General features: G+C 43.5%; 1 protein-coding gene across 1 annotated transcript in view; it reads right to left on the minus strand.

The window, feature by feature from the left end:
• YJEFN3 (YjeF N-terminal domain containing 3) overlaps positions 1–25,790 on the minus strand; it is a 138,117-nt gene that overhangs the window by 42,918 nt on the left and 69,409 nt on the right. Inside the window, exon 3 of the mRNA XM_063455365.1 lies at positions 12,975–13,085. Coding sequence (XP_063311435.1) covers positions 12,975–13,085 — 111 coding nt within the window. The remainder of the gene's footprint in view (positions 1–12,974; positions 13,086–25,790) is intronic.

Genomic DNA, 25,790 nt, shown 5'->3' on the forward strand with positions numbered 1-25,790 from the left:
TTCTTTTTAAAGGCACGCTATTGTGACACCAGATATGAGTGGCAAAGTACACTGGCAGAGGTTGGCAGAGTACACGCTGAAGGCCTGACACTCAGACTCTTGCAGACAACTAACTCTTATTAGCTTACAGTGAAAAACTTTTTTTCTTTTTAAAGGCACGCTATAGTGACACCAGATATGAGTGGCAAAGTGCACTTGCAGAGGTTGGCAGAGTACACGCTGAAGGCCTGACACCCAGATGCTTGCAAACAACTAACTGCTATTCAATCTATTACAGTGAAAAAAATGTTTTTGTTTTTAAATGCAAGCTTAAGCTATTGTGACACCAGATATGAGTGGTGGCACTGGGCAAGTGGGCACAGTATCCACTGTGAGCCTGACACAGAAGCTGGCAGGCAGGCAACTGCAATTACATTACACAGGGAAAAAAAAAAAGCAGACTGATGTTCTAGCCCTAAAAAGGGCTTTTTGGGGTGCTGTCCTTACAGCAGAGATCAGATGAGTCCTTCAGGACTGTAGTGGACACTGAATACCCTAGCCTAGCTATCAATTTCCCTATCAAATGAGCAGCAGCTACACTTTCCCTCCTCTATCTAAGAATGCAGCTTCAGAATTAATCTGAAATGGATGCTGTACAGGAGGTGGGAGGGTCTGGAAGGGAGGGTCTGCTGCTAATTTGCTGGAATGTGTCTGCTGACCGTGAGGCACAGGGTCAAAGTTGAGTCAATGATGACGAATAGGGGGCGGATCGAACCGCTCATGTGTTCGCCCGCCGTGGCGAACGCAAACACGCTATGTTCGCCAGGAACTATTCGCCGGCGAACAGTTCGGTACATCACTAATTATGCTATATGGTTGCCTGTATGATTAGTGTGTTTCCATAAATCTAGTATAATGATGATAGGGTCTAGTTCTGTGTGGAAACAAAGTACTGTGTGGTAGTTCTTTTAGGAACTTTGTGTTCTGTCTGGATCTTCTAGGGATTCCAGTAGCAGAGCTTTAGGACCTGCTTTCCAGCTACACTGTTCACTGTGGTCCTCTTTAGGAAAGGACTGGCCTGATAGCCGAAAGCATCTTTGCAAAGATGGTGGCAAAAGCTAGGCCTGTGAGCTGCAAGTGCCTATGTACAGACAGTATTAGGAGGCAGCGTGGGCAGAGCTGACAATACCTGCCTGGAAGGAGCACAGACAGAGGGATTGATACCTGCATCTACAGTATTCTAAGAACAGGAGGGTCCTCAGCAGGGGCATCTGTTAAGTCTCCTGTGCTAAGCCCTGCAATGCAGGGCTTTGCTCATTGACCGAGAGCAATAAGCTAATGCTAATGTGGAGATTGTAGTGGAGATGGGGAGTTGCGCCCAGCATACGTCAGGTAAGAAGTCACATTGTTCTAAAACTTTTTGACTACTCACAATGAGGTGGGTGTTGCAGTGATTACGGTGTTCCTTTAGTGAAAGTATGCTCTGAAGTCTTGAATATCTGGTGAGTTCAGAGCGTTGCAGTGGGTTACCAAAGCAACACTCTGATGCATGATTCTGGAGCTCACGAAAAATATTGCACGAGGTCAGCAACCAGCAAAGGATCATAGCACTCTTCACATAGCAGGGGTGGAAATTTCCATATTTCCAGCCCCTGGCCAAGTACTTGCATTTTTCATATGTCATCAACAGGTCAAATCTAATTAATGGCAAAAGGCTACCTTTCGCGTACCCTGTAGACCACCGGTTTTGAACAGCCGTGCCACTGCACATTGCTGATCTTTGGGAGCCTGCAGGATGCCGATAACACCATTTGCCGCTGTCTGTCCGATGTGCAAAGCTCAGCTTCTGGTCACTCCTCTCCTTGTCATAATGACATGATATCATGTGTCATTGAACCACAAGGGAGCGGGAGAGGAACTCTCATTCCAAAGGCAAAAGGCACGAGCTCCCTAAAAGTAGGAGCTGCCACTCCTTACTTAATTACGGGTTTACAGGGAGTAGGGAATGGCATGGGGAAACAGGGAAGCCATATTAGCAGCACCCAACAACAATAGCTCAGTGCACACCGTGGACTGGAACGCTATAAGGACTGAAGTATCTACCACTTGTGTTTTGTCTCAACGGATGACTGTGTATCCGGGTGTGTTTCTGTTACTGTGTCTATATGTGTATGTATGTGAGTGTGTGCAGGTAAGTACTGACTGAGGGCTGACTGGGTGCCGTGTATGTATGAGTGTGTACCCTTATCTATGTGTGTCTCTCTGTAAGTGTATAGGGCAGAAGGAGTGGGGAAATCTTTTCAGAAGCATGCAAATGGGGGACTTGGAAGGGGTTAATTACATTAATTTCTATGGGAGGATATGTCAGGATATGAATAGGGTAAATTGCAAGGAAAATGGGTATTCTAGTTTGGGAGGGTTTAATTGCAAAGAAATTAGGTCTACTTTTGGGAGGGAAGTGGTGAATTGTAGGCCTATGTGAGGATCTATACTGGGTAGGGAGGGAGTTAGTTTTAAGGACACTGCAGACAGAATCTACTTCCGATGAACCAAGTCCAACCATACAGGGCCTTGCTCATTGACTGAGAGCATCAGGTGAGTTATAAATATAATAATAATAATAATAATAATAATAATAATAATGAGCAGATATATGTATGGCTAGACTTAGCTCAGGGACATTAATCAGAAGATTCTTACAGGAGCTTCCAAATCCATGGTAGGCAGTGATGTTTGGCTATCGGGACCCAAGTATGGGGGAGGGACAACACAATGCATATTCCCTTTTTAAGCCACAAATCCTTGCATCAGGCTTTAAAAAGGGGTTCCCAAATTATTTTTACTGAAATTTTCTTAATAGTATCTTTTGGCATTCTACGAGAGAATAAGTAGCGTGAGTAAGAGATTTTAGAAACTCCTGCATGTACCCATCCTTTATGACAGAACAGCCATCTAATATAATTACCAATATGAATATATCACTTTCCTGTATCCCAGGATGCAACCGGGCCTGAGGCTGGCCAATTCTCACAATGCGATTTGTGAAAAAGTAATGATGGTCCAGGCACTCAAGTTCAATCAAGCTTGACAAAGGCCCTGTTGTAGGCTGAAACGTTGTTTTGATTTTGCTCCAATAAATCTGCCCACTGGATTGAACTTGAGTGCCTGGAACATATCCATCTGTCATCAGTTGTGCCACAGTCTATCAGATGTGTAAGATGAGCTTGCCTATTTTCTGTGACTGGGTAGAGTAACCTGTAGCTATAAAACAGGCAACTGACCTTCTCTCTACTTGAAGTTTCTGGAGAAAATATATGACCTGGTCTACAGTGGTGAGGAAAATAGTCAAGCTTTGACTATAGCCAAATGGAGACATTTTCTAAACGTACTATTTAGGCCTAAATTGTGCTTTGGAAAAAAATCCAAAAATTGTTTTTCAATTCTTTACAATTGAATGTTTAGGATTTATTCACTATTGTCCGACAGTAATACATCAGTATAAATTCCCTGCTTTTTAACTAAAGCTTGGAATTTTAGTGAGTCACAGACACAATTTTGTTTAAGAAATACAATGAAATAATAATTCCAGACACAGGAATGCTGTCTCTGTGGACACATTCACCAGGTGGAGAGCTTGAACCTCCCATCATTTTCCTACATGGAAAAATAAAAATAACTTACATGGAGTGGAAATGTGTTAAAGCCAAAATATTACACTCTCAGAACCATTTCGAGGAATTAGCAAACTCAAGAGCTGGATTACCTAAACAACATTTTACCTGTAAAATCAAGAGCTGGATTACCTAAACAACATTTTACAAGTATTACTGCCAAAAGGGAACAAAAAGAATAATGGAATTGTGTGTACTTAACATGGCACAAAAATAATATTGAACCCACACGGACATAAGGGTTCATCACTCCAGGGGGGGTCCAAGCCGTAGCTGCGACCCCTGTGACTGTTGGCTGCTGGCATACCTTCATTGCCGGTGCGGGGCCCTTCAATTGCTGGGTTACTGGTTAGGAGGGGAGTAGTGTGCTGCTCTCCTCCTGTCACTGTTTAGTGTGGGTGAGCAGTCTGACTGACTCTCACTGAGAGAGCACTCCTGTCAAATGGGTAATGCAGTAAGCAGGTACAGGAGCTAAGGGGGGGGGGGAGGGAATGGGACACATGTAGGGGTTGGGGGTGAGAAGGGAATGGGACACATGCAGAGGCTGGGTGGAAGGGAATGTGACACATGCAGAGGCTTTGGTGGGAAGGAAATGAGACATTTAGATGTGCTTTGTGGGGTAAATGCTTTGTGGGGACACATGGAGGGGATTTGGGGGGGGAAATGCGACACAAGGAGGGCCCTTAGGAGGGAAGTATGACACATGGAGGGGCTGGGGGGAAATGAGACACATGGAGGGACTGGGGGGAATGAGACACATGGAGGGGCTTTGGGGGGGAATGAGACACATGGAGGGGCTTTGGGGGGGGAATGAGACACATGGAGGGGCTGGCGGTGAGAGAATTAGACACATGGAGGGGGGGAACCTAGTGCAATTTTTGCACCGGGCCCGCTGGTTTCTAGTTACACCTCTGGTTGTGGAGCTCTGTGATACACATATACTCACTGTACATTCTTGTGAAGTTTTTGCTCTGGAGCTCTGTGATATGCCGATAGACACCACACACTTCTGTGTTGTTGCTTCTGAGCTCTGTATTTAATTGTTGTATTCTAAATGTTTTGCCCTATGGAGCTCTCTGTGCTACACTAATACCTATTCTGAACTTGTTGAGAAAAAAGAAAAGTTCATACCAAGGTAGCAAATAAGTCAAAATAAATTTGATGCAAAACTAGATGGGTTAATCCAAAATTTTACTTGGAAGTGTACTGTAATTACCACACGGTCTATTTTAAAGATAATCAATGAGATGTCTGTTCTCTTAGAAACTTAGAAATATGCTGGTACGTTATTAATATTATATGATGTGTTTTGTATCGGACATGATCATAACAGTCTAAAACATTTATAGCAAGTTCATGGAACACATTTAATTTGGGTACTACTTGATGGTAATGGTGCAGTGAAAATGATAAAGCAACCATTTACAGTGAGGGAAAAAAAAGTATTTGATCCCCTGCTGATTTCAGTCTATACATTTAATGGTAGGTGTATTTTAACAGTGCGAGACAGAACAAAAAAAATAAAAAATCCCTGAAAAACGCATGTCAAAAAAAGTTATAAATTGATTTGCATGTCAGTGAGTGAAATAAGTATTTGACCCCTTCGACTTAGTACTTGGTGGCAAAACCCTTGTTGTCAATCACACAGGTCAGACTTTTCTTGTAGTTGGCCACCAGGTTTGCACACATCTCAGAAGGGATTTTGTCCCACTCCTCTTTGCAGATCCTCTCCAAGTCATTAAAGGACCACTATAGTGCCAGGAAAACACACTCGTTTTCCTGGCACTATAGTGCCCTGAGGGTGCCCCCACCCTCAGGGATCCCCTCCCGCCGGGCTGGATGGAGAGGAAAGGGTTAAAACGTACCTTTATTCCAGCGCCGGGCGGGGAGCTCTCCTCCTCCTCTACTCTTATTTTTCCTGTGTACATACATCATACTCATGTATAGATATGTGCCTTGTGGACAAATCCACGATTTCCAATGTCACAGATGTTACCATAGGTTTACGTACATGGTCAGACCATGCTCCTATTAAGATCACTCTTAAGATCCAGCTAGAGGAAGGGGCATATGGGGGCTAAATGAAGATACCACTGAAAATCACATTAAATCACATTAAAATAGAAACTGCCTTTAACAACTATTTCCGTGAAAATATCGTCCCTATCTCAAATACCGAAGGCGTGTGGCTGGCCCATAAAGCTGTTATACACGGAATCCTTATACATTTAGGTTCTCTTGCCAAGTCACGACTCCTTCAGAATTTAGCCTCTCTTGAGACTCAAAATAAAAGGGCCCCAAATAAATCTCTGGTTAAAAAAAAATAGATGCAATAAATCACGAATTACATTCACTGTCACTATTCACTACTGAGAAACTAATGAGATCTCTCAAGCAAATATATTATACGTCTGGTAATAGAGCAGGCAAACCGCTAGCTAAAAAATGTAAATTCAATTATCTGCAAACTAAAATTCCTTACATTACCGGTATATCTAAGTCAGGGAAAAAACGTTACAATACCCAACATATTGTCGAAGAATTGGCACTATATTATAAAGGATTATATAATTTAAAGGACGATTCAATCACTCATATTAATACAAGAGGGGCTATTGAGGACTTTTTAGGGAAAATACAACTTCCGTCCCTTACTAATCAACAAGCCTTCGAACTTGACACACACCATTTACTGAAGAAGAACAATGCCCAAACATAAAGCTCCAGGTCCAGACGGCCTAATTACTATTATATAAAATTAGAAAAAAAGTTAACCCTGCATATAACCAATGTTTTTAATTACATACGGTCCTCTGGCAAAATCCCTCAGGAAATGCTAGAAGCTCACGTCGTGACCCTTCCAAAACCTAATAAACCTCTATCTTTATGTGCATATTTGCATCCAATATCCTTGCTGAATGCTTTTCACATGTTCATCCTCACCTTGTGGTATCCATAATGGCAAATGCCTTTCTAGCATTAACGGAGGTGCTACTCAGCAGCCCTGTGCCGTGTGTCTGACTCCTGCGGCATGGTGAAGGATGCCGGCCGCTGTGGATCCATTCCCATTAGTTGCCCCACATCCACCCACGGTATTGACGATGTCAGCGTGCGTATGACGTCACACAAAGGACGTCACACACGTTCTGGGGTCAAAGGCCGGTTATGGCCAATCGGATCTGAAGGAGGCTTATTTAAACTCCTTTTTCTTTTTCCTCATTGCCCTGTCGTGGTTGTCCGAGAGTGTGTTCCTGAGAGTTTATTTCTGGTTATTGACTTTGGCTTCGTTTTGACTTCCCTGTATTCTGGTGTCCTTGAGTCTCTTTCTGTGTCCCCGACCTCGGCAAGTATTCTTACTATTCTCCGGTATATTAAGTCTGGCCATTCTAAGGCCCGGTAAGATGTTACCTTTAGTCCTAGGTGTGATACAGTTCTGTGTGCTGGATCAACTAATAATCTTGACAATGCTGACCTTAAATTGTACGCAAAACTGTTGGCTTCACGCATTAAACCGCTACTTCTGTCCCTTATTTCAGATGAGCAAGCAGGATTTGTGCCAAAGAGACAAGTGGGGGACACAACACAAGTTTTTTTTATAGATTTAATAGACTGGGCACACCGCAGTTCTCAAAGAGGCATTTTATGGAGGCTACCCTTTTTTAAATGGGATTTTCAGAGGCATTTGTCAAGAGCATAATGGTGCTATACTCCCGTCCAACCGCTAAAGTGTTCAACACTGGCTTCCTATCCTCTGCATTCCCGATCTCTAATGGCACACACCAAGGCTGCCCCCTATAACCTATTATTTTTATACTATGTTTAGAGCCTCTAATAATGTAAAGCCAGCACTTCAATTCATGGGCTGTCCACCCCCACAGGGGAAAATAAACTTGCACTTTTCGCTGAGGATGTTTTGCTATTTTTAACTAACCAATAGAATCTATCCCAGGTTTATTACGTAGTTTGAACTTTTTTATAAAAACACAAGTCCTTACAATCAATCTCCCTAAGCAGATAGTAAGCATATTAGAAACCACTTATAATTTTGATTGGCGTCATAAATCACTAACATACTTAGGGATCAACCTTGCTAAACATCCCCAACATCTTATTCGGAAAAATCATGAACCCATGATTCATAAGGTATCTAAACAATTGGAAAATTGGAGAGATCTGCAGGTGTCGTGGCTGGGGAGGATTGACACCATTAAAGTGATGGCTATGCCACATATTTTATACCTATTTAGGACCATTTCTATTTCATTACCGAACCATCTGTTAAACCGCTTACAGAGAATGCTTTATGCCCATATCTGGGAAAAAAAGCCCCCACGAGTTGCAAAGCAGATGTCGTGGCTCCCTACATTGGCAGGAGGATTAGGTATCCCCTGTATTCGTAATTATTACAGAGCTTCCCTTTTAGCATAAGGCACCGATATTCTTTTTAAACAAATAACACCCATATGGCTCTCTCTAGAAAACGCATGTATATCCCCTTTGTCTCTCTCTGCATTACTGTGGACTAACACAACCATGCAATCTAGCAAAGGTCTGATATCAACATGGAAAGCTTGGAGTAATATGCTGATTGATTTAAATTCCCTATTGATGATAGCACCCCTTCAGGCCCTGATCTACCCCTGACTCCATGGCCTTCCCAAGGTATTGCAAAAATGTATGTTCCTTATGATCACAAGGGACTAAAACAATTCCCAGTTTTACAGGCAAAATTTCGCCTAGACCAAAAAGATATCTTAATTTACATCCGCATAAAGAGCATTCTAACAACAAAACATATACGGCTCTCAAATTTTACACATGTTTCTGCCATGGGCAGATCTTGTATGCTTGGAATAACCAAAGGTACCGGTAAGTCTTTAGCAAAATGCTATGCAAGCTTATGTAAACCTCAAGAGCAGTTTAAAATCCCTTATATGCAAAAATGGGGAAAAGATTTGAATAAAGCATTTACTTTACAGCAATGGTTATCAGCTATATGCTTTACTAAAGCCTCCTCTCATAGCTTATCTCTTTGGGAAGCACATACTAAATTGTTAATGTGCTGGAACATGGTTCCTCAATGGATTTCCCAAATGTAAAAAGAGGCCGATCAAATCTGCTGGAGATGTCAATCGGCCCTGGGGACAATTTTGCATGTGTTTTTGAAATTCTCAATACTAACTCAATTTTGGAGTCATATCGCTGATATTGTAGACAAAATTACTTTCAACAACCACTCATAGGCTACCTGAATATTACTTATTACATATATTTCCTGAGTTTCACTCTCTTCCTAATAGAACGCTGATAATTAATATATTGATAGCAGCAAAATTAAGCATTGCTCATTGTAACGGATCGCCTGGCACCCCGACTGGGTACCTCCGTTAATGGATGCTCCTAGCGCTTCCTGAGGCCTCCAAGCACTCTAGCCGACACCACAATCACCGAATCAGAGAAGCGTAAAAATCCTCTCAAGCATATGAATGCTGTAGACAGTTGAATAGGAAACCATACGAATAGGTTTACACTCCTAGCAGTCAAACTGGAACAGCATACAATAAATACTCCCCCAATAATGAGACGACACTTCACTTTGAGGGTTAAGCAGGAACTCTGGACTGGCACATCCAGCCTGGCTTTTATTACAAGAGTACACATACAGGCCACACCCAGGGGGAGGCATAAAATAACCAATAGTATCACGGGTGCAACCCACACATCCCCTCCCCTTAGTGTGACACATAATCCCATTATTCATACAGTTTAAAATATACTTTTTACACAATATTTATAACTTCAAAACCATACATTACATTCACATAAAATTACATATCCACAATCAATCAATTCAGGGGAACAACATATTAAAAAATGGCATGGATCAGACCAGGGGTTCAAAAGTTAGTAAAGTATCTTTTAAAACCCCTAGCTTTCCAGCTAAGACCAGTTTTACAGAGCCTTCTCTCCAGGAGAAGTAATCCAATTACCGCCCAGCACAGAGACAGACTCCATTGAGCACATGGGGACACAAAGACAGTAAAACACTTTAAAATACATACATTCACCTTTTACACATAACACACAGACATTTCACCTATCCCCAGATAGCTGGGATCTGAGCGCACAAAACTACCGAATAGCGCGCAGATCCTACTCACACAGTTCACTTGCCATGGGGCCGAAGTCTTTAACTACACGAATGGGCTCCATGGCATAGCTATCTGGGTTAACACATTCACATAAAGTCTGGTCCATAGTCCAAAGGCAAGAGGCGGGCAAACAGGCTTCTCCAGGGCCCAGTGGCGAGGTTGGTTTCGCCACACTCATCACTGGGAAAGCATATTTGCTCCTTCAGTAGAAGAAATACTTCAGAGAGTGGACTCTATACAGATGTATGAATCAATTACATCTCGGATTCTAGGAACAACAGACCTTCACAGCAAACAATGGCGGGATTGGCGCACCTTAAGCCCTTATCAAAACACAGCCTAAAATTAGATTTATCGGATATTAAAAGTAGTTAAAAAGCACACCAGCCCATCTTATTCTGTAAAATATAGATTTAAGATTAATCTCACACAACCTTCCAATACAAAACACTCCAGGAACTATAGTCCAAGCTGCCTTGAGATCATTAACAAGATCCTCCCATGTAGTTCTGGGCTGATTCCTCACCATTTTCATGATCATTGAAACTCCACGAGGTGAGATCTTGCATGGAGCACCAGACTGAGGAAGACAGACAGTTATTTTGTGTTTCTTCTACTTGCGAATAATCACACCAGCTGTTGTCACCTTCTCACCAAGCTGCTTGGCGATGGTCTTGTAGACCATTCCAGCCTTGTGTAGGTCTACAATATTGTCCCTGACATCCTTGGACAGCTATTTGGTCTTGGCCATGGTGGAGAGTTTGGAATCTGATTGATTGCTTCTGTGGATAGGTGTCTTTTATACAGGTAACCAGCTGAGATTAGGAGCACTCCCTTTAAGTGAGTTCTCCTAACCTCAGCTTGTTACCTGTATAAATGACACCTGGGAGCCCGAAATCTTGCTGATTGATAGGGGATCAAATACTTATTTCACTCATTGACATGCAAATCAATTTATAACTTTTCTGTGTTTTTCTGGATTTTTTTTTTTTTCTTATTCTGTCTCTCACTGTTAAAATACACCTACCATTAAAATTATAGACTGATCATTTCTTTGTCAGTGAACAAATATTCAAAATCAGCAGGGGTTCAAATACTTTTTTCTTTCACTGTATACAATATTTTATCCTTATCTTTTGCCCTCTTTTATTTACAGGCCTACTCGTACGTTTCACCACTGTCAATTGATACATTCTACTATGATGTTTCCGACCACAAGTTTTAAGGCAAAAAGCCTGTATCTGTGGGAGGAGTTTGTTCTATAAAAACCCTTTCCCCCTTCTTACCTGGGCTGTTCCATTTCAGGTCATCCCACCAACCTCACCACTTATTTAATGCATGTATTACACTCTTCTCCTTGGTGGGCCCTCTTATTTACAGGCCTACCCATACGTTGGTTTCAGCACACCACAACAATAATGGTGGAGTATCTCCAAATATAGGTGACATAAGTGAGAATGGAGGAGGCAAGATAAGGAATATAAGAGTAAAGAGTAAGAAAGATTCTGGTTGGTGTGAACGGGTGAGGTGGTTTATCAGGAAGACCAAATTGGGCTACCAGACGTGTTTTCTGTGAGATCCTGCAATCATAAACTTTATAGCAACCAAGGCCGTACAAAAATAGCGGTAGAAGGCTCCACAACCAGCAACAGACACATCTACCAACAGGGACACAGAGCTTCCTGAAATACATGTTTTTGACATTTTATTCTCCCTCTAGTCCTGCCGAGATTGCGAAAAAGAACTCCCACTTGGGACCACACATTCTGCAGTGCATTCACAGAAACCACGTTTAAACTCCCCCCCACCACCACCACCCCTTTGGACCGGTGGGGGTTATCCTGGTCCCCCACTGACCACACGAACTACCTAAATTGCCTGGAATCTGCTGTGCCTAAAACCGCGTGGAGAGCCTGGACTGGGTGCATCACTTCGAGGCCAGATTCGACAAGGTGTGCAGAGATTTCTGGATTTGCATAGCCGACCACTCTCATACCCTTACCTCACCTGTCCAAACCCACCACAGAACATAGGGTTCTGTCACAGCAACATCGTTCCACGCATACCCGCAGCGAGATATGTTGGGCAAGACCCTAACACAGTGCCGATGGTGGGAACACGTACGCTCGTGCCTCATAACAGCATCACCGCTGACAGTCTGGTCATCCTGTGAGCAACTACCTGCTTGGGCCATGGACCAGCATGAGAAGTTTCCATATACTCCGCTCCCACCTGGAGATGGCATTTACCCATCGTGACATGAAGACGTCTGGCTGCAGACTCCGGAATCAAGCCATGTATGCGACTTGATGAGAGATGTGTGAGGTGGCTAAGCTGTACTGTTTTTCGGCCCAGGGCTGGTGGGGTGTAGTTAAGTAAGCCACCTGTGAACACTCTTCCTGTCGGGCATAGACTGAACTAGCAATTAACAAACTGCAACTTGCCAGATATTGTGATGCAGGCTATCTATACTTTACCGTTAATTCTCTTACCCAGTGGTATTTGATTCACACTATATAGAGCTATGTGTATCAATGTTAAAATAATTCATATTGCAGAGGTTTTCTCTTGTTATAGCCTACTTAGCACACGTCTGGATACACTCATAGCTGTAATTTGCATCTCGAGCACACACAATGTCTATTATCTCTTGTCCACACTCACGCTCAATCTCTCAGCTTTAGTCCCATAGTGTCTAATATTGCTACTGCTCTGCTGCAGTATTACTCATTATTGCCACTTTAGGCATAGCTTGTTTCTTTAATTGTGTATTAATTCATAAAAATGCTACCATATTGTATGCCATATGAGTGCTTCTCTGTCTATTAAAAAGCCTGCACCAGCTGTTGTGGCAATGTAAGCATACCTGCTTAATCTATGCACAACTAAAATAAAGAATTTAAAAAAAAAAAAAAAAAGTTTGCTACAGTGAGTTACTATGCTGCCATGTCGTTTTATGAAACATTGACGCGACAGAGGGCAGCCTTTTATTCCCAATTCGGCCCTGATACGCTATGTAAATAATTGAGGTTGTACTAAAGCTTGCATGTGAAACAGCTTTCTCAGGTGGTAGTCAATGTGCATTTACTTCCATGACATTTTGATGATGCAATCAATATTACTTGGTACATGTATAATTCAGCTTATTAGTCAGTACAAAAAGGTCACTTACATAAGTACGTAGGTGTCTGGCACACACCAAGCCAATAGCCCCATTCTGGTCTGGTCCACACACCACCAAGATTGTGGGCTGCTTTTTAGGTAGAACTCTCAAAGGGAATGCCTGGCAAGTAAAAGAAAAGAGGGCAAAAAGTCAATATATTAAATAAGCGAATTAAGTCATGTGAATAGTAATGTCCATTTTATAGTGATTAAAATCTTTACACACAAAAAAAAACCTTATAAAAACTCAAAATGACAAGGAGCAAAGCTTTTATTGAAAAGGATTAAGTGGCAAATAACTATTTACAAATAAACTAAAACAATAGAAGTAATTAAACCTTTATGTAAAAATAACTTTTAAACTATATAATATCAAAACATAATCTGCCATAACAGTCCGATTGTTATCAGGACTCTATTTAACCTTCAAATGTCCCCAAGCTATGTGCAGCAACTAATTGCTGCAATCAGCCTTGTTCACCATAGTCATGTCCTGTTCTACAAGCTACAGTACAGACGTTTAATTAAAGGGATAATGGTCACCAAAACAACTTTAGCTGTTATTGCAGTAAAAGCAGTCTCACTGCTCAATCATCTGCCATTTAGAAGTTTGATCACTTTGTTTATGTAGTCCTAGTAACACCTCCCTGAATGTGACGTACACAGCATTCCTAAACACTTCCTGTAAATAGTCATCTAATGTGTATACTTCCTTTATTGCAAATTCAGTTTAATTTGGAATTTCTTATCTTCTGCTCTGGTAATAGCTTGCTAGATCTTGCAGGAGCCCCCTGTATGTAATTAAAAGTCAATTTACAGAGCAGGAGATAAAGATTTAAAAAGCAAGATATATCTGATTAAAAATGAAAAAAAAATGTTTTCATACAGGCTGTGTGAGTCACAACCAGGGGAGGTGTGGCTAGGGCTGCATAAACAGAAACAAAAGTGATTTAACTCCTAAATGGCACTGAATTCAGCAGCGAACTTCAGAGGCATGATCTATACACAAAAACTGCTTCATTACGTTTAAGTTGTTTTGGTGACTATAGTGTCCCTTAACCTCTTAAGGATGGTGGGCGTTCTTTGCCGTCCTTGGGGACCCGGCTTTAAATGCCGGCGGGCGGCATAGAACGCCCAAGCCGTCCTATGTACTTACCCATTCGGCGACGATCCCACGCCAGCGATCGCAGTGTGGGGACTCACCTGGCAGTCCAAGGAGTCCACCTCCTTCCTTTCCGCCCCCCTGGGCCATGTGTTTTTTCACATTGCAATTCACCAGGTTGGTTATGTTGCTGTTGAGACCGTATGGTAGCCCAAGAAGGAGAATTACCCCCATGATGGCATACCATTTGCAATAGTAGACAACCCAAGGTATTGCAAATGGGGTATGTCCAGTCTTTTTTAGTAGCCACTTAGTCACAAACACTGGCCAAAATTGGCGTTCAAATTAGTTTTTTGCATTTTTCACACACAAACAGATATTAACGCTAATTGTTTGTGACCAAGTGGCTACTACAAAAAGACTGGACATACCCCATTTTCAATACCTTGGGTTGTCTACTTTTGCAAATGGTATGCCATCACGGGGGTAATTTTCATTCCTGTGCTACCATACGGTCACAAAGGCTACGTAACCAATCTGGCGAATTTCAATGTGAAAAAACTGAAAAATGTAACATGCTATATTTGACCCATTAACTTCCCAAAACACCATAAAACCTGTACATAGGGGGTACTGTTTTACACGTGAGACATAGTTGAATACAAATATGTGTATTTTATTGCAGTAAAAGCAAACAATATTATGACATTCTCAGTTAAAATGTCACGTAGAACTAAACAAATTTAAAAAAATTCTTATTTTCTCCCATTTTTTTATATTTTATTCATATTAAATTATGCTTCATACCTAAATATTTGATGTGAAATGAAAACCCTGTTTCCCCTGAATAAAATTATATAAAATAAGTGTGGGTGCACATAATATAAAAGAGGCGAATTACGTCTGAACAGACGTATAGCGCAAATTTAAGTTTTTGTTTACGTTTTGTTTTGATCACAACGTGTACATTTGGCTCAGTCCTTAAGAGGTTAATATATCATTACTGTATCTGACAGATGAGTACCATTACAATAATATAGCCATTTACAACCACCTGCCAAATCTGAAATTATAATCTTGGAGACGTATTCAGACTCATTTACTACACCATATCAACCTTGGCGCAGTTTCAGAACACACAGGCACATTGGTAAATATTTGTTTCTGTTAAATAAATTCCTTGAACAAAATTATCAGTTGTAATAATTATAAAGATAGGTTTACTCTTCTCCCAGACCTGTCACTGCTTACAATATACTTTAATTAAAGAAACGCTATAGCGTTAGGAATACAAATTTGTATTCATAACGTTACGGTGTTCCTCTCCTTGGCTCTAAATAGGGATCGTCGCCTCTGTCACAAAATAAATAAAGATTTACTTACCTTATTGTAGCGCATAGGCTCCCTCGGTGTTGCTGACCTCTGCTCCCGTACTAAGTTAACAACACGGAGGAGGCCCTGATCCCCCAGTGGGTACAATCCAATACTCCTCCTAATGCGAGCATTCAAACTTTCCCATAGGAAAGCATTGAATCAATAACAGTTTCACTAAAAGTATTTTAACTGCTGTCTCACAGCCCTATATCTTCAATAAAAAAGGAATACCATAAAATTGACCTTTTAACGCCTTAGTAATGCTGTAATGTATTTGCTCCCTGATGAAGCAGATAGCCTGGTTTAAAGGGACACTATAGTCACCAAAACAACTTTACCTCAATTAAGCAGTTTTGGTGTATAGATTATGCGCCTGCAGGCTCAATGCTCAGTTTTCTTCTGTATATGAGCTTAATTACTTGCATAGGCTTCCTAGCACTTCCTGTAAAGGGTTATGAGTCGGAGAGTAGATTGTGGAACTCCAGGGATAATCCAGGTACTCAAGAAACTAACCAAGCCACCAGTCGTAGATGACCCTGATCCACAAGCTTGTGCACCTTCCCATCTGGGTCTGTCAGGAGCCAAGGCATCGTCGGGATAAGGCGCGGGAAATCCAGAGACCTCTCCAAAAGGCGCGGGAACCATGGCTGAGTTGATATTGAGTTGAACCTAGGTAATTGATATAGCTTACAACCGATAAGTTATCCATCTTGAGCAGTATGCAGCATTTCGCCTGGTTGGGCGCTAGGCTGCAGATGGCAAAGGACCCTCCTAGCAGCTGGAGTCCATTGATGTGCAGTGACGATTCCTTCATTGACCATCTGCCTCCGGTAGAGATATTGCCGCAGCGCGCACCCCAGCAGTGTAAGCGGTCATCCTACCCGATAACCATGTCTGGTGTAGTCCCGAAGATTGCCCGGCCGTTCCATGCATCCATGTGGGCAAGCCACCATTCCAATTCCTCCCGAGCTTCAGAATCTAGAGTGAGATGCAACTCGTAAGAGTGGTCTAGCTTCAGGGAAGAACCTTTGATCCTCTGGAGGCAAGTAGCCCTATCATCCTCGCTAGTTGTGGTACCAACAGAGTCCGAGCTCGAAGGGTATGTTTGATCTCTTTCCTCATGGTTTTGAGCTTGGTGTCTGGCAGATAGAGGAACTAGGCAACAGAATTCACGTAGAATCCCAGAAACTCTGTTGTCTGAGTTGGGTGTAGAATAGATTTTTCCCAGTTGATGAGAAAACCCAGGTCTTGTAAAAGCCGTATTGTCCATCGCAGGTGTGTATGGAGACGTTCTGGTGAGTGCGACATTGTAGCGGATTGTGTTGGGCTGTCTTTAAATATTTGTGTTATAAGGTCATTTTCATTTCATTTGTTTTCTATATACATGTATTGTATGAAGCATTCAACTGATTGTTGGGTAAAACCACTCCGTTCGTCATACGAACAAACTACCGAACAATCAGACCACCCCAGAGAGAAGTGTGCCCCTAGTTTACCTACCCGATCGGTGCTAACCGCAGTCTAATTAGCAATTAGACGAATGCTCTGTGTGTGTTCCCTGGATGGCCGCTGTTCAGCATACGAACACGTGGTGGTGGCCATCTTGCCATACGAATGCCTAGCGGTGTTTGGTCGTCGAGTGTCTGGAACCAAAATCGGACACTCGACTATGCGAACACCGCTAAGACCTCCAGAGTTCCATAATTACCGAACCAAACACACGAACAGCCCGCCGTTCGGTTCAATGAATCCCACGAATAAAGGGATTCATACGAACGTCAGTACGGCTATGGATGGCAAGGATTTTTGTATCTTTCACCCCACAAACAAAGACTGACCGCCAGGCCAAAATGTATGGAACGGATTTCGGCTACTGCCTCGTGTGCGGTCGGTCAAACTAACACTTGCACCTAACTCCCGAACCCCTGGTCCGATCTGGGTGATTTTTGAATATGTTGTTCACCCAGATCAGGGCTATCAGAGGATATCTGGTATATTTGGGGTACATCCAAAAACAGGGGAAAACCATGTACTGTATAATTGAATTATCTGTTAAGCTGAGGGGAGGAGATGTGTGGGAGGTAACGTGTAAATGATTGGTTACTGTACCAATTACTGTGGGTGTCTCCCTTGCATGGGAGAAATGCTAAAAAGCTGAGTATATGGCATAAATCTTCAGTTCTGCTCCTGATACTGTGTGTCGTCCAGTTATTGGGAATCGTGATGGGATATTACTGGATTATTTTATTATCATTGATGCGGTTTATCCTGGGTTAACTTCTTGTTCCTGCTTCACTGTTCTAATACCAGCGGAGAACTCTATGGTAAACAGACATGATGAGGATTTCGTCCAGATAAATTATCAGGCATACCCCCTCGCTCTCGTAGGGATCCACCACTGGTTTCATCAATTTGGTGAAGCACCATGGAGCACAATACAGTCTGAATGGAAGACAGGTGAACCTCCATCTCCTTCCATGCCATGTATAATGGAGCAGGTCCCTGTGCGCCACTGCGACGGGTACCGTCAAGTAGGCATCCTTCAAGTCCAGTTTGGCCATCCAATCCGAGGGCCGAATGAGATCTCTTAGACAATGGATGCCCTCCATTTTGAAATGCTGGTACCTGATGAACGTATTCAGGGTCCGTAAGTTGCTAACCGGTCGGACGTCTCCGCCTTTCTTGGGAACCAAGAATAGATTGCTCGTAAATCCTTGAGAGTGGTATGGAACTTCTTGGATCGCATTTTTTGCTTACAATTCTGTCACCTTAGAAGAGATCAGATCCTCCTGATCCTCTTCCGGGCTTCGGAAGACTGGTGAACCTGAAATGGGGAAGAAAACAGGTCGAGATGGAAGCCCCTGACCGTCTGCCGTACCCAAGCATCTGAAGACAGCAAGTCCCAAGTCTGAGTAAACAGAGCTAATCTGCCCCCGACCCCTGTGGGGAAAGAATGGGGAAGTATTGTGGTGGAATCTCGGTAAAAATAAATTTAGTAGGCAGAGATTGCCATGTGGTATGTGTACGTGCATATACTGATGTATCGGTCGGTTGGTTGCACGTGGCAAAGATACACTCAGTAGTGTACGGAGCATGTGCAAGAATACAGGATATAGTATTCCCCTCCTCCATTGTGCTGGGCAAGCCATGTGGTCAAACAGGAAGTTAGTCTTTGTTCGGTTGATTGGGTAAGAATATGTGTGGGTGGAGCTTATTATGGGTGGAGTTATATGCCTATATAAGGGACCTACACTGTTGTTCGGGGCTCAGATCTTGTTTTATTTTGGTGACATTAGTCCCTCTGAGTCCCGGTCGGTGAATCGAATAAAGAATCTCTTCCTTCCTGAATAAACCTGTGTCCATCTCTCTGTGCTCGGCTTCCGTCAGTTTCTCCGGTATCATTTGGTGCATTGGTCGGGAAGCTCATCGTTCAACGGTAGCTGAGAAGCAGAGGCGTGAGACGGTCTATCTTTGCCCACGCTCTCTACGGCTGCACCCCTGAACTTCTGCGTGGACCTCCCTTCGTCTCGGCGCCACTGGTCTGTTGTCTAGGAGATCATCGGCCTCTACGTAGTAAGTGCTGGAGTGTCCCCGTCGATGAGTGTGAACTCAGGTTCAGGAACGAGGAGGTAAGACGACTACTGTTTTAGACGGTGGACCCACTAGGGGTATTGGATACCGATTGTGCGGTAGGCCCATGAGGGGTTATTTGTGTATCGAAGGCGCACCGCTCGTAATTAAACGCCCTGTAGTCAGCCCGTTTAATTTTGGTTTGGAGTCAGGCTGGGTTCTGTGTAAATAGCCCAAGCCGGACACCGGTGTCTTGTCTAGACTAGCATTCTAGGGTGTATATTTTGTTCGCTAGGTCGGAGGGACCGGGAGACTAAGCGGCGCCTGTGTAAATTCGGTCCGCTAGATCTCAACCTATCTTGGCTAAGTGGGAAGGCGTGTAAATTTGGAACCCACTAGACTTTTGATAGAGTATATAGACTAAGAGGGTTCTGTTGTAAATTCCGCCCTCTAGTTCGCTATATGTGGTGCTTGGGCAGTGTGGCTAACCAAAACGGATGTAAATAGTTTTAGGTAGTCCATCAAGGTACTGGCCAATAGATTAGTTGGGAATTGTAAATGTGTTAAAGATTGTTGTAGTAGCGTGTATATCTTGCTAGATAGCGTGAGCTCTGCCGTTTAGCGAGAGTGTGAATAGTGTGTAACTGTATTATAGCGCACGGTACCATAACCATGTATAATAACTACTGATATTGTAAATAACTACTAATAACTGTCGTCTATGTTGTATGTTTAACACCATAACCACTACTAATTGAACTGTGACTTTAAATTGTACTTTAACCAATGCTAACCGTACTATAACTACTGTTTGTAAAGACTATGTTACTGGGGTGTGTTATAGACGGGTAATTCAGATATAGGGAATTATAGCGTGGGTGACTGTATAGTTTCGCCAAAAGGCACAGTAATAGTTATTTAGTGACTGGTGTAACAGCTGTGTGTGTACGGGAATTCCCTGAGTGTTTTGTTGTATGCGTTTCGCCTAGTAACTGTACCACGTGGTGCTGTTGCCAAGGGAACGGGTGTGACCGTTGGAAGTGTGTTTGTTTGGTTTCTGTTGGAGACGACGCTTCATTGTTAAGTATGGGTGCGTCAGATTCAACGGTTATGGATCCCTTAGGATGTATTTTGAAAAACTTTAAAAAGGGATACAATGTGTATGATTTTGGGGTAAAGATGTCTCCAACACGCCTGACTACTTTATGTAGTAGGGAATGGCCTACTCTGGTGGCTGCATGGCCACCACGTGGCAGTTTGGATCCTAATCTGGTACAGCGTGTACACGTGGCTGTATCAGGTAGGCCTGAACTTTACGGCCAGTTTCCGTATATTGATTGTTGGAAGCAGGCCGTAACTGACTTGCCAAAATGGATCCGGGTATGCCACGAGGAACAATGTCGCCTCATGGTGGCCAGAACTCGCTTGTCCACTAAGGCTGTAATTACGCCCATTTTGGACACGCCTCGTGAGTCCGAGATCCCCATGCCGCCCCCTTACTCTTCCTCTACAGGAAGAGGAAGAGGAGCTGCTGTTGGTAATGCTAATCCCCCTTGCCCCGTTGTCCCCTCCCACCCCCTCCTCTAGCTCAGAGCCCAACCCTCTTGTTTTAAATCCTCCCCTTCCGGTACCTACCTCTGTTAACTCCACCTACCCAGATTTGGCGCCATTTCTAATTCCTGGTCAGGCTCCTCCTAGCCCGGCCCGGAATATTTTACTTACTGACCTCCCCCTCAGTAAAGCGTCCCCTTCCCCTCATCTTACTACCCCTCGACCGGAACCCCTAACTGACGTTTCTAAACGAAGCCCCATACTAACTCGACAACTGACCGGTACCCTCCAACCCCGACATTATCAAATGCCTCTCCGACTGACACCTGGCATGACACACATGAACGGTGAAGGCCAGTTACAACACGCTGATCCTGTATTCGTCTATGTTCCCTTCACTACTACTGATCTATTTAACTGGAAGACCCATAACTCCTCATACACCGATAAACCTCAAGCCATGACGGATTTGTTTACCTCCATAGTCCAGACACATAATCCCACTTGGGCTGATTGCCAGCAATTGCTTATGACATTGTTTAACAACGAGGAAAGGACAAGGAAAAACCAAGCGGCAATTAAAGCGCTGGAAGAAGTGGCCCGCACACAAAACCAGGCCAACCCAGCAGCATGGGCCGCAGCCCATTATCCAAATACTGATCCGGAGTGGAATGTCAATGGCGCAGACATGGCCAATTTAAAAGCATACAGGGACGCTATTATTGCTGGCATGAAAGCCGGAGGGAAAAAGGCGATTAATATGTCTAAGACGGCTGAGGTATTGCAGAAATGTGATGAATCGCCCAGTGCCTTTTATGACCGATTATTGGAGGCATACCGGTTGTATACCCCCTTTAATCCAGAGGCTCCTGAGAATTCCCGGATGGTTAACTCTGCCTTTGTCAGCCAGGCCTACGGAGATATAAAGCACAAGCTACAGAAGTTGGAAGGGTTTGTAGGGATGTCTATAACCCAAATAATGGAGATAGCAAATAAGGTCTACATGAATAGGGAGACAGAGACGAAGAAGGAAGAAGAGCGAAAGATGCATAGGAAAGCAGATATGCTAGCGGTAGCTATCGCAGGCGTAGATAGAAGGGAAAAGGAAGTATATAGGGGAACGGATAAAGGCGAGAATAAGTGGAATAGGGAGCCTTTGAGTAGGAACCAATGCGCGTATTGTAGGGAAGAAGAGCATTGGAGAAGTGAGTGTCCACGGAGGGAACAATATGAGAGAGACAGACCTGGGGCAGGATATAGCAGTAATTATAGAGGTAGAGCGAGAGGTAGAGGAGGTCCAGGAGGAAATAGTGGGAATAATAGAGGAAGCGTTAGTGGAGATAGATATAACCCAGCAGCGCAGAGATCCCGAGAGAGAGAGGATAGGGACTTTGTGGGTTTGGCTGACACAGTCATGGAAGACTATTGATACCGACCGGGCTCCATCCCCCTTGGCCGAGCGGAGCCTATGGTCGATGTAGCAATAGGGGGAAAAAGGAGTTCCTTCATGATTGACACTGGTGCTGAACATTCGGTGGTGACTGACCTAGTCGCTCCTCCTTCAGGAAGAACTATTACCGTAATAGGAGCAACTGGAAGGAGTGCCGCTAAACTGGTTCTTAAAAGTCGACTCTGTACATTGGGAGGCCACGTAGTGAAACACCAGTTCCTTTATATGCCTGAATGTCCAGTCCAACTGCTAGGACGTGATTTGTCGAAATTACAAGCACAGATAACATTTCTGCCTAATTGAACAACATCTTTGAAGTTCAATGGACCTTCAGGTATAATGACAATATCTGTACCAAAGGATGAAGAGTGGCGACTTTATACAGTGTTGACCAGCCAAAACCCCAAGAGTGATGAATCCTTGTTTAATATACCAGGAGTGTGGGCAGAGAATAACCCACCAGGACTTGCTCGCAATATCCCACCAATTCGTATTTAACTAAAGCTTGGGGTTTATCCAGTGAGCTTAAGACAATATCACATCCCACAAAAGGCCAAGAAGAAAATACAATCTTATTTGGATAAGTTCATAAGGTATGGTATCCTAAAATTCTGTACTTCCCCCTGGAACACCCCATTGTTGCCTGTTCAAAAGCCCGGTACAGATGAATATCGCCCTGTGCAGGACTTGAGAGCAGTCAATGATGCGGTTGTAAGTATACACCCAGTTGTGCCCAATCCATATAACCTGCTTGCTTTAATTCCGGGCGGGGCTACTTACTTCACAGTTTTGGATCTCAAAGATGCCTTCTTTTGCCTACGAATTGCTGCAGAAAGCCAGTGTATCTTTGCATTCCAATGGGAAAATGCTGTAACGGGCTCAAAACACCAGATGACTTGGACAAGACTGCCCCAAGGGTTTAAAAATTCACCTAGCCTATTTGGATCAGCTTTAAGTCAAGACCTACTGGATTTCAAGTCCATTCCAGGAGAGTGTGTACTATTACAATACGTAGATGATTTGTTGATAGCGGCAGTTACAAGAGAAATATGTCAGCAAGCAACACATGATTTACTACACATTCTCTGGAAGGCAGGATACAAGGTGTCCAGGAAGAAAGACCAGTTGTGTCAGCCAACTGTCAAGTATCTGGGATTCCATATCTCTGAAGGTCAAAGGATAATGGGGCCAGAGAGAAAAGAAGCTGTATGCCAAATACCAATACCCAAGAATAGAAGACAAGTGCGGGAATTCTTGGGGGCAGCAGGCTTCTGTAGGATATGGATTCCCAGTTATGCGATATTGGCGAAACCTCTTTATGCGGCTATAAAAGGTACAGAACACGATCCCTTCCTGTGGACACCCGAACAGCAGAAGGCATTTGAAGATGTTAAGAAGGCATTGATGAGCGCCCCAGCATTAGGTCTACCTGATCATACACGTCCATTCTACTTATATGTACACGAGCAAAGAAGAATGGCTGTGGGAGTATTGACACAATACTTGGGATCATGGCAACGACCTGTTGCATATATGTCCAAACAACTGGATGCAGTGGCCAGTGGTCTTCCACCTTGTCTAAGAGCCGTAGCTGCCGCCGCCCTGCTGATAGCCGAAGCTGATAAGCTCACTCTGGGTCAGGAACTCTACGTGAGAGTCCTGCACGCAGTACAGACGTTGCTAGACTATAAAGGCAATCATTGGTTTAGCAATAGTCGCATGACTAAGTATCAAGCTATGTTATGTGAAAACCTGAGAGTGCATCTAGAGACTGTTAATACCTTGAATCCAGCTACCCTTTTGCCACAACATACTGAGAGTCAACATGATTGCCTGGAGGTGATGGATGAAGTGTTCTCAAGTAGACCGGACCTTCGTGATTTTCCCATCCAGAACCCCGATGTCCAGTACTATACGGACGGCAGTAGTTATGTGAAAGAAGGGATTCGCTATGCAGGATATGCAGTGACAACCATAGACAAGGTGATAGAAGCTCGGCCATTGTCAAAAGGAACGTCGGCACAGAAGGCAGAACTAATCGCACTCACACGAGCGTTACAATTGGCTGAAGGTTTGAGGGTGAACATCTACACGGACTCCAAGTATGTGTTTTTAACCACTCATGCCCATGGAGCTTTGTATAAAGAAAGAGGACTACTGAACTCAGAGGGTAAAGAAATCAAGTACGCAGCTGAGATATTACAACTACTGGAAGCCGTGTGGGAACCGAAAGAAGTTGGTATCATACATTGTCGAGCGCATCTGAAAGGTGATGGTGATTTAATAAAAGGAAATCGGATGGCAGATAATGCAGCCAAGCGTGCCGCTGAATCAGGAAAACAGGAGTATGTGGAACGTATAGCTGCTCTCATACCGACCCCTTTGTCTCAATGGACTCCAGTTTATACAGCTCAAGAAGAAGAGTGGTTAAAGACTGAAGCTGGGAAGTACCTGCAGAACAGTTGGTATCAGTTAGAAGATGGAAGAATAGTTATTCCAGCATCGCTAGCTGTAGAAATTGTCCAGAATTATCATAACGGGACACATTCCGGAAGAGATAGTATGGAAGAATCTCTTAGGAAGCATTTGTACATACCAAGATTGTCCAACTTGACTCAAGCCATTGCACGAAGATGTGTGATATGTGCCAAGAACAACGCAAGGCAAGGTCCAGTGAAACCACCAGGAGTCCAGTATATGGGAGGACTCCCTATGTCCAATCTCCAAATAGACTATACGGTAATGCCTAAATCCGGCGGACATCGCTACCTACTAGTAGTTGTGTGTACCTACTCAGGTTGGGTAGAAGCATGTCCTACTCGTACAGAGAAAGCAGGAGAAGTTGTGCGATTTCTGTTGCGAGAAATAATACCCCGATATGGACTACCATGTTCTATAGGATCGGATAATGGTCCAGCCTTTGTTCACCAGTGCCTACAACAACTGACTCATATGCTTGGTATTAAGTAGAAACTTCATACGGCATATAGACCTCAGAGTTCTGGGAAAGTGGAAAGGATGAACAGAACTATTAAGAACCAATTGGCAAAGATGTGTCAAGAGACTCAGCTTAAGTGGAATGTTCTTTTGCCAATAGCTCTGTTTCGCATTCGTAGTACACCTACCAGAAGGATGGGTCTCTCACCTTTTGAAATGATGTATGGGCGTCCACCTCCCGTACTTGGTAACTTAAGGGGGGATTTGAGTCAGTTGGGAGAAAGAATTACCCGGCAGCAGGTTGTAGAGTTGGGTAAAACTATGGAGGAGGTACAGAAATGGGTACAAGATAGATTGCCTGTGAATATTTATCCACCTGTCCATTGTTATCATCCAGGAGATCAAGTTTGGATAAAGGAGTGGAACAGTGTACCGTTGGGGCCAAAGTGGAGGGGTCCTTATGTTGTTCTTTTGTCTACCCCTACAGCTATAAAGGTGGCTGAAGTGACTCCGTGGATTCATCACTCCAGGGTTAAACCAGCAGCAGTAGATTCTTGGCAAGCTACACCAGATCCAGAGAATCCCTGCAAGATCCGGTTAAAGCGTGTAACTCAGTCGGAGTGACGAGGAGATATCAGGATTTCAAGTGTGATTAAAGAGATCAGCAAGTAAGTGTTTTGACGGCCATAATAAAGCCTGACCACTTACCCACGTGACATAGCCAGAATGTCTTGAAGGGACCTCTGTGAAGGGAAGAGAGGACTTGAAGGACTCCATTCCCTGCAGCCCTTACATCCTGGAAGCTGAGGTGCCATCGCACGGACGAAGAATTAGGACAAAGA

This window comes from Pelobates fuscus, chromosome 5 (assembly GCF_036172605.1).
Source record: "Pelobates fuscus isolate aPelFus1 chromosome 5, aPelFus1.pri, whole genome shotgun sequence".
NCBI classification, from domain to species: domain Eukaryota; kingdom Metazoa; phylum Chordata; class Amphibia; order Anura; family Pelobatidae; genus Pelobates; species Pelobates fuscus.